A 10550-nucleotide genomic window follows, 5' to 3' on the forward strand; every position below is an offset into this window, starting at 1 on the left:
TAGAATAAAAATACTTATAAAATAAAACTCTATTAAAGAAATACTTCTATAAATATTGAGATACACGTTAAACTAGAGAAGAAACTGGTTTACTTATTGGGAAAATATGATTGATACTCATCTAACTTGATTCGATTGCATGTCTACATTGGTGGATGATCAACATAATAGAATTCAACGTGTGGTATATATATATCTTCTTTGTTTTCATTCAAACATTTTTTATGTCAAAATTTTTGCTCAGACAAGAATTATTTCATCAAAACTGAAGCTTTGTGATTACTATTGTGTTATTTTGTTGTAGTTTAAAGGTTATAGATGAATTTACAGGTGGTAGATGAATGTCGGTCGCCTTTGAGGAATTTTTTTAGGTAAAAGTTAGGTTTAATTGTATTATTTTTATATCTTTGTTTTGAGTTATTTTTTTGTATAAAGGTAAAGTTTAGTTGTATTATTTTGATATCTCTATTATCGTATTATTTTGTTGTAGTTTACAAGTGGTAGATGAGGGTCGGAGGACTTTAAAATTTTTTGTGTGTAAATGTTAGATTTAAATATATTGTTTTGATGTCTCTATTATCGTATTGTTTTGTTACAGTACGTTTACAGGGGTAGATGAATGTCGATCGACTTTGAGAAATTTTTTTGGTAAAGGTTATGTTTAATTAAATAAATTCTCCAAAAGACGTTGAATTTAATTATTGTATTCATCTTTATTATTTAAACAAAATCCTATTTAGTGTAACATTTGAACTCAATAAAGTACACACATTGAATTCTATTATGTTGACAAAAATAGTGAAGAAGTTGAGAGTTAGAAAATTAATCATCCACCAATCTAGACATACAACCGAATCAAGTTAGATGAACATCAATCATATTTTTCTAATAAGTAAATCAGTTTCTTCTCTAGTTTAACGTGCATCTCAATATTTATAGAAGTATTTCCTTAATAAAGTCCTATTTTAGGAGTATTTTTCGATCATATTTTAGGAGTACTTTTCTAATTGATCAGTAAAAAGGAAAATATCAATTGATTCCTCTTCCATATATTTTACGAGTCACATATATTTTAGGATTCTAGTTAATATAATAAAAATAATTAAATAATGAAATGAAGAAAATAATGAAAAGATAGTTTAATAAAGTGAAGAAAATAGTGAAAAGACAGTTTTATGTAAATGAGAGCCTTTTTAATGAAGGATAGAAAGTTAAAATCACTTTTCCAAGGGGTTTCACACTTTACTCAAGTGACCTACATATTGAAAAACTAATATTACAAATATAAAACCAAGAGAGAATAATCTCTCCAAAATAAACTATTTACTTGTGAATGCTATTGTATTATTTTTAGCAATAAAGAATCCTCAATTTATAGAAATTCAAAATTTTTTCTCCAAAAAAGGATTAATTAAATATGGAAGAAATATTTTAAAGAAAAAATAGTTTCTCTAAAAAAAACATTAATTATGGTAAAAAAATTTGAGAGAATCCTACTAAAAAAGAAACACTCTTAAACTTGAAAAAAATCGTGATAATTAATATAAAAATTAAAGTGTTGTTTAAACCTTCCTTAATTAGAAAGTCCATAAATTACAAAAACAAATATTTATAATGTACGATAATATGACTTTGAAAAGAACTCAAGTTGAGTAATATTTTAAATTTACCATATATTTTGTCTTTCTGGTGTTTTTAGGGCTCTTTAGATTTTTAATAATTAATTAATAATTGAAGGTAATAGGTGAAAAAATATTTTTTTCTTTTATGAAGTTTTTTAATGAAGGTTAAAAAGTTCAAATCACTTTTCTAAAGGTCTTCAAACTTTTAATATCATATATATATATATGTGTGTGTGTGTGTAACTGACGGAGAAAATTACAATTAAAAGACTATTATGAAGACCATGAGATTTAATGATCTCTTTTTATTTCTTAAATATTATGATTAATTAAACAAATACACTTAAATTAAAATAGAGAGCAACAAAAATTTACCTATCTGATCAAGTCCAAACAAATGTGATAGTTGATTTCTCTTTTAAGGCCCTTGAAAAGGTTGTTAATCATCTCACATTCGTTAGTCTCACTCCGCTCATAATTTCAGACCCTTTGCTTTGAATCCTTGAGGCAACCTTCTTCTCCTCATCTACCATTCTACGTTTTCCATCTTTAGTTGCATTGCCTGTTTCAATATTTGATATTATCACATGCAAGAATATCTGCACCAAAATTATATCATCATACATCATAACATATACAAGGCATAGTCTATAAACATGGACAATGATTACAATTAATTAAAAAAAGACAAAGAAAAAAGTCACGTTGAATTAATTCAAATAAAAAGAGTAAATAAGTTGAACCAAAAATCAAATAAAAAGGCAAATAAAGGAGATCAAAGAAAAGAGCATGTTGGTGAGAGCTATACGAGGTTAATAGAATTTAAGTAAATATTTATATAAAATAGTATTTTAATTAATTTAAAAATATATTAAATATTAAAAGTTTTTATCTCTAATAAATAATTAAATAATTATATAAGATATAATTTGATTGATTAGAATTGCACAAAAATAAATCCTAATTTTCTTAGAACTAAGTTTGTGGTAATAAATTTTCATTAGACTTCTAGGAGAAAGATTTATATAAGGGCACAAATTTACTGGACTTTGTTTCTTTTATATTAGGAATCTGTATTTAATTCAATTAAGGAAAAAATTAAAAATTATGAAATTAAAAACCTTAAAACACGGTAGGTTTTTGTTTGGAACTATAAGGAAAGTTTTTTCTTATTGGAATTTTTAGAATATAATATTATTAGTGTTTATTTATAACTGAAATTTTATTTGAGAAATATAGGAAAAAGACATTTTTGTCTATTACAGAGTCTTTTAATGAAGAACAAAAAATTCAATCACTTTTTTAAGGGTCTTCACACTTTTAATAGATTATAAATATAAATTATAGATTATAGCTATAGATTATTTATAGATTATAGATATAGATTATATATATATATATATATATATATATATATATATATAGAGAGAGAGAGAGAGAGAGAGAGAGAGAGAGAGAGAGGGAGGGAGAGGAAAAATTACTTTTAGGCTATTATTGCAATGGACACAAGGGAAAGATAAAAAATGAATTATAAAATCAACAACGCACGTTTTAGAAGGAAAAAAAATTGATGAGTTGAGTAGATAATTATACTTGATTATGTGAGTCATTTTCGTATATTTAATCGAGTAAGAATATTACTTATTAATAGATCCAACAAAGAATGCAAACTAAATCAATTAAGAATATAAATCTGACTAATAACGCAAATTAGATCAATTAAGAATATAAGCAAAATTATCGGCATAACAATTAATATTATGTTTAAATTATTAATAAGCAAGCAACAATCAACAATGCAAAAAAATTGAGAGTTTTTATGATAAATAAACAAAAGTGGGTTGACGAAGAGAACCTAGAGAACAGAATTTAGAGAAGAGATAAAATTGAAAAAAAACGGAAAGAAAAGTATGGTGAAGATGGTAAAAAATGAAATTAGCATGTTTTTTTTATAGAAGTTGGTAAAAAGGTATGTTAAAGCCTATTTTACATGGGGTAGGAATTGTTGATTGTTGGTTTTTGAATTTTTTTTTTTACCATATTTTGCATGAAAAAGGCTACACTTAAAACCAAGTTGGGAAAGGATAATTTTTTTTTAATTACAATAGTTTTTTTTGGTTCACGTTTGGGGGTTGTTTCTTTTAATTACTAATTATTTATTCTTAAATTTTTTTTTTTGGGGGGGGGGGGGGGGGGCTCACAAAGAATGTTTTTTTAATTATTTTTTTGGTTTGGATTTTTTTTTTAAATTTCTTGTTATGGTTAGTTTTTTAGATGGTGGGAAAAGAATTCTATTTTTGTGAGGAAATTTATTTTTTTTAGTAATATAGTCAATATTTAAAATTACTAAAATAATATAAAAAAGGCAAAAAGACTATTTCGTCTGAAGATCCTTAGAAAAGTGATTTGAACTTTTTATCCTTCATTAAAAGACCATTCTTTTGATAAAATTGTCTTTTCACTATTTTTTAATTAATTATTTAATTATTTTTTACTTTATTAACTAGCCTTCCAAAAATATATGGTAGGAAAATTAATTGATATTTTCTTTTCTACTAGACTTCCTACAATATATGGTAGGAGAATTAATTAATATTTTCCTTTCTACTGTTCAATTAGAAAAACACTCCTAAAATAGAACTCTATTAAGGAAATACTTCTGTAAATATTGAGACGTATGTTAAACTAGAGAACAAACCCGTTTACCTATTGGGAGAATATAATTGATGCTCATCTAACTTGATTTTATTACATGTCTAGATTGGTGGATGCTTGATTTTCTAATCCTTAACTTCTTCACCGTTTTTGTCAGCATAATAGAATTCAACATGTGTGTATATATATATCTTCTTTGTTTTCATTCAAAATAATTCTTTAGGGTCAAACTTTTGCTCATACAAAGAATTAGTTGGATTAAAATCGAAGCTTTATGATCACTATTATATATATATTTTTTTTTATAGTTTACAGGTCGTAGATGAATGTCGGTTGACTTGAAAGAATTTCTTGTGTAACGGTTAGGTTTAATTGTATTGTTTTGATATTCTATTATCTTATTATTTTATTTTAATTTACAGATGCTAGATGAATATGAGTCGACTTTGAATTTTTTTTTTAGGTAAAGGTTAGGTTTAATTGTATTATCGTAATATCTCTATTAGTTTGTTATTTTGTGGCAGTTTACAGTTTGTAGATGAATCTTGATTGACTTTGAGAAATTCTTGTGTGTAAAATTTAAATTTAATTGTATTATTTTGATATTACTTTTATCATATTATTTTGTTGCAGTTTACAACTGATAGTAAATATTGGTCGGCTTTGAGGAATTTTTGTATGTAAAGGTTAGGTTTAGTTGTATTATTTTGATATCTTTATTATCATATTATTTAGATGAGTGTCGGACGATTTTGAGAATTTTTTTTTGTGTAAATATTAGATTTAATTGTATTATTTTGATATCTCTATCATTGTATTGTTTTGTTGCAATTTACAGATGGTAGATGAATGTCGATCGACTTTTAAAAATATTTTTGATAAAGATTAGGTTTAATAAATAAATTCTCCTTCTTTACATACTCAAAAGATATTAAATTTAATTATTATATTCATCTTTATTATTTAAACAAATATTCTATTTAATGTAATGTTTGAATTCATTAAAATGAGATACATGCGCAAGACGCATATACCTAAACTAGTATTTTAACATATGTGTCGGATAAAAGAAGTAATTACTGATTAAAGATTGAAAAAATATATAACTGGGATATACAATAGTAGTACTTTTATTCCCATAGTTGTGAGAAAATTCTAAATTTAGATCCTTGCGATATATGATTCAATATATTTAATCTTATATTTATTAAAATATGTGCTTTTAATCCTTTTATGTAGGAAATATGTCTAGTTTAGAAGTACATTACTCAAAAGTTGGAATAATAATACAAATTTAACATAATACATGAGTAATTACATGGTGAACAATTTGAAATACAAGAAATTTGTGGTTATTCGCCAGCATACGAATCAAAAGTGCACATAGTACTCTCAAATAATTGAGGTTAAATAAACTTATTCAGATATTACACGAATAAAAAACAGAATTTACCAATAATTGAGAGACCAAAACACTATTAACCCTAGATTTCACACTTGTATTTCAAACTCTGGCATTAAACTGGTAGTCTGGTGCACTAAAATTTTCATTATGCGCAAGATTCGGGAAAAGACCAATGCACAACGATTTTATTATATGCAGTTTTACCTTGCATTTTTGCATAATACTGTTTCCACTTATGAAGTTGTGACCTCTGGATTACATACACTAACTTTATTTGTTACTCCAAAACTCAGATTCATTTCAAACTCTGGCATTCTTTTTTGAAAATTGGAGAGATAAATATTCAGAATGCACCACAATTTTTTTTTTTTTTTTTTTTTAAATTCACTTTAAACTTCCCTGGGGGTTGGAAGTGTTGACTATATATGCATGGCAATTAACTCACAAACATGTTTTATACTTCCCTGGGGGTTGAAAATGTGACTGTCCAAGTAAACTAACATAATATAAGTAACTTCTAAATTAGAAATTCCCAGTATAAGCCAAAAATATACACTATGAGTCAAATTACAAAGCAAAATATGAATGGTACTTGTATTGAAATTGAAATCTTGAATGAAAAACTTATAAAACCATCATTACCAACTCCAAATCACCTCAATTCCTACAAATTATCCTTTTTTGATCAAATTGCCCCTAATTTTGCTGTACCCCTTCTTTACTTCTACCCTCCAATTCCACCTGAAAATTCTCAATTGCAAAGTGCTGAATCAGTTCATAAACGACTACAAAATTCACTATCTGAGGTTCTAACCAAGTTCTATCCACTTGCTGGAAGGTTGTCTGAAGATGGTAAGTGATGCAACAATAAATTTCATGTCTGAAAAATATGGAAAAACAAGAAAAATATAAAAAATTGTAGCAGTATAGTATTTAATTTTCATATACAATGTGTGTGTCACAGCCTCTAACGTTTCTCTGAAATTATTGACTGAAGGGCCTGATAGCTTGATCTTGACAAGTGCCTAAAGTATGACCATCGCAAAATCAAATGTGCTCGTTAATTGAAGTCCAAGACTAGAACAATAAAATTGGAAATAAAACTAATTTGTATATATCGGACTTGAATATTAAATTTCTGATTTTTTTTTATTTTATAAAATAGCCACTTTTCAACCTTTATAAATGAAAAATGACACTGTGCTGAAGTTTCACCTATGGATTTTGAAACTCCAGTATAATGATTATTTTTCAAAGACAATGTCAAAAAATGGTTAGTGAACGCTCTTTCTACTTTGATATCTTGAATTTGGATTTAAGCCCAAGTTTTATATAGACTAATTCAATAAATTTTGAATGTGTGCAGGTACTTCAATTGAATGTCATGACCAAGGGGTTGTTTACTTAGAAGCAAAGGTGAATTGTCAATTGAATGAATTCCTAGACAAAGCTTACAAAGATACTGACCTTGTTAAACTCTTTGTGCCACCTATAAGAATCAGGCTAGCTGAATTGCCTAGTAGACCAATGATGGCAATTCAGGTCACCATGTTCGAACATGGTGGCCTAGCGCTGGCCGTGCAAATGGTCCACACATTAGGTGATGGATTTTCTGGTTGCGCGGTCACAGATGAATGGGCTAAGGTTAGCCGAATGGAGAAGGGGAACGCGAGAAATTTACAATTTCGTTCTGATTTAGAGAAAGTATTTCCACCTAAGGATAATATTTTTGAGATGATTAAGAAAGGTAGGCCAAGAGGATATGAGATGAAAATTGCTACTAGGATTTTCATGTTTGATGAAGGAGCAATTTCTAAGTTGAAGGAAAATGTGAACAAGTCTTTGAGTTATTCATCAAGAGTTGAAGTTGTGACTGCACTTATTTGGAGAAGCCTAATGCGTGTGGTGAGGTTGAGGCAGGGTCATAATAGGCCATCCATGCTACAATTTGCCATAAATTTAAGAGGAAGAGGATCAACAACACTAGTAGGTATGTAAAACATGTACTCTCCCGTCTCCAAATACTTTTCTTATTTTTTATCTACATGTTCCCTAAAAACATGATTATGAGAGACGTTTGATTATTTTAGTCTTATTTATCTCTGAAGACATAAATATTTACTCTGTTATATGTCATAGTTGAGGTTTGTAATCTTCGAGAACAATCAATAGTAAGGGTAAATTAGGAAAAGATAATTAATTTTGCATGACCATCTAAAATGACAAGTATTTTGAAACAAATAGTTTTAATAAGGACGACAAGTATTTTGAGACGGAGGGAGTGATAACATGTTATCTCTTTCCATCCTATTGTTTACTATTGAATTATGCGATCACCGTATCTTAAAATGCATATATTGTGTGATCGTCTTATCTAAAATGTCATGTAAGGTCCATTAAAAGTAGAAGCGTTCTCTACCGGAATTTTGTTTCATATCTAGGATTCAAAACTTGCATTGAGACCTGTGATTAAGAATTGAAGAATCTTATCCATCCAACCATAATCCTTGGTGGTTCATCGTAAAATAGGTACCTGCAGCTAGTAACTTAACAAACCAAAAAGTTCATGATACTAATATATTTTTGCATAAAGACCATCACTTAACTATGTATTTAATTTTACTTCATTACTAACAATAATAAATCACCGTGGGATCAAAGATTTAAAATTTGGTGGATTCGACATTTAAGGTTATAACAGAAAATTCATTATACTTTTAAAATTATGAATTTTGATCTAATAATCGTTATAAATTAAGTTAATTTTCACGCATGTGTATTTTTTTCTTTGATTTCTTTCATGCAGGCGAAGATCAGAACTTTTTTGGGAACTTCTACCTTGACATCCCAATCAAATATATGCCATCTCATAGCAACCAAGATCCAGAATTACATGAAATTGTAACCTTAATTAGGGAGGCAAAGAACAAAATTCTATCAAATATTGCCAATGCTTCAAGTGAAGAGATTTTCTCAATATTAATTGAGTCATTGAATCAAATAAGAGAAGGGTATAATGATGATGAAATTGGCCTTTATCCAACTTCAAGCTTGTGTAAATTTCCTCTAAACGAGTGTGATTTTGGATGGGCTAAACCAATTTGGGTGAGTAGAGTAAATGTGCCATTTCAAATGTTCTTCTTGATGGACTCGAAAAATGGAATTGAAGCTAGAGTTTGCTTGAATGAAGATGACATGATTAATTTGGTAAAGGATGTTGATATTGTAGAGTTTAGTTATGTGCCAGAGTAGTAATGAAATTTGATGATTAGTTCAATGTTTCAAGTGAACTTGGATTTAGTGTGTGCGGGCCTTGTCACTCGAGTCTAATGTGATGTGGTAGAACCTTGTGAATTGGAGATACTACTCAAGTATCTTCTTTGAACTTTTTTCTCTTATGAAATTTCTACGTTCTTTTGGTCTATTTTCATGTGTTTCAATCTTCCTGTGGATTAATTTTTCTTTTTAATAAATTATCAAGTGTATTTTTATTTCATTGTATCTAGTTATTTAATGGACGTATTGCTTTATAGACTTCTCGGTTGTTAAACTATATATACCAACGATTTAAAATTATATAACAGATGGTCAAAAGATATCTATAAGTAATTATGCACAAAGTATCAAACTAGTAACATGAGATACAAGATAAATAATCTGGTATAATAAGTTAGAATACACGAAAAGTTACTTAAAAAGCTTTAATTGTTGAGGCATAACTGGCAATTAGAGAAGACATAAATTGAAAAATAAGTATTCAAGAATCATAACTGTTCGTGATCTATGCACTTTTCAGCTGTTGAGATAATGAGATCAAGATAGTGATGACCAAAAAAATTTGATCTAATTTGGATTCAAATGCTTGAAAGAAATTAATTACCAGCATTAGCAATTTTTCTAAAGCAAGTTCATAACAACATAACTTTATGTGGTACTCCATATGGTTACCAACTGAAAGACATTAATCATCCTAAGTTTAGTCCATTTTTTAATTTATCCAATAAAATTAATACCCGCAAGAGTATGATGGAGTGGTTGGGAGATGGGTCTCTCAATGGGAGATCTTGAATTGAATTCTGTGTGGGAGATCTTGGATTGAATTCAGTCTTCATCTACCGCTCAGTCATGAGTTCGTTGTGCAAGACTTGCCTAGTAAAGTTTATTCTCATGTGCAGTACTTTACGAGTTATTGTATAATAAACAAATTACCACAAAGTGCTCACACAAAGGACAAATGCTATGACAAAGGTTGTGAATTTTCAGGGGGGTTTCCAAAAAAAAAAAAAAAAATCAAATTAACTATGTCAATTTTTTAAAAATTATAAAAAACAGATCAAACCTTCAATTTTTCCAATCACAACATTTTATTTTTTTATTAGGTACGGTTTTTTGGATTCTTTTGAGTAAACTATCTGCAACATAAAACATGTAAATAATGCTTTCAATTTTTTTGTTTGCCCTAGTAAGATACAATAATTATATGACACTTTCAAAGAAAAAGCTAGTGAAGTGAGTCATGTCATTATGCTAAAAATGTGTGCTAACAATAAGAACTAATAAAGGTGAACGTGATTTGATTTAGAATTTATTTGAGTACTTAGATGTTTATGCATTATCATAAAAACTTACTGTACCATAAAAATTGTAAGTTTAATTTTGAGATAATATGTTAAGAAACATGAATCATAAAAAAGTGTAACAAATACTTGCAAATTTCATTATGATAAATATTTCAAAGTACAAAATCTTATAAAATTTGTATAAATATAATTTCAATTTGATTTGACTTTCTTTAATTAAACCAAATCAAATCAATTATAATCAATTTTTTTTTCAACATCAACCAAGTCAAATCATATGTAACACCC

The 10550-nt window shown here is 27.8% G+C and overlaps 1 protein-coding gene across 1 annotated transcript; it reads left to right on the top strand.

Annotated features, from left to right (window-relative positions):
* The first annotated feature begins 6204 nt into the window (after positions 1 to 6204).
* LOC107851884 (acetyl-CoA-benzylalcohol acetyltransferase) lies at positions 6205 to 9106 on the top strand. Its single transcript, XM_016696975.2, has 3 exons — positions 6205 to 6534; positions 7049 to 7672; positions 8489 to 9106. Exons 1-3 carry the CDS (start codon positions 6240 to 6242, stop codon positions 8932 to 8934), a joined length of 1365 nt encoding a protein of 454 aa, XP_016552461.1. The 5' UTR covers positions 6205 to 6239; the 3' UTR covers positions 8935 to 9106.
* Positions 9107 to 10550: the final 1444 nt, after the last annotated feature.

Source organism: Capsicum annuum, chromosome 12 (genome assembly GCF_002878395.1).
Source record: "Capsicum annuum cultivar UCD-10X-F1 chromosome 12, UCD10Xv1.1, whole genome shotgun sequence".
Taxonomy (NCBI): domain Eukaryota; kingdom Viridiplantae; phylum Streptophyta; class Magnoliopsida; order Solanales; family Solanaceae; genus Capsicum; species Capsicum annuum.

What these genes read in the sequence shown, in the direction of transcription:
- LOC107851884 (XM_016696975.2), top strand. Translation starts at nt 6,240, where the DNA reads ATGAGTCAAATTACAAAGCAAAATATGAATGGTACTTGTATTGAAATT. An exon ending in TGGAAGGTTGTCTGAAGATG is followed by an intron (nt 6,535 to 7,048) that starts GTAAGTGATGCA and finishes GAATGTGTGCAG; the next exon opens with GTACTTCAATTGAATGTCAT. An exon ending in AGGATCAACAACACTAGTAG is followed by an intron (nt 7,673 to 8,488) that starts GTATGTAAAACA and finishes TCTTTCATGCAG; the next exon opens with GCGAAGATCAGAACTTTTTT.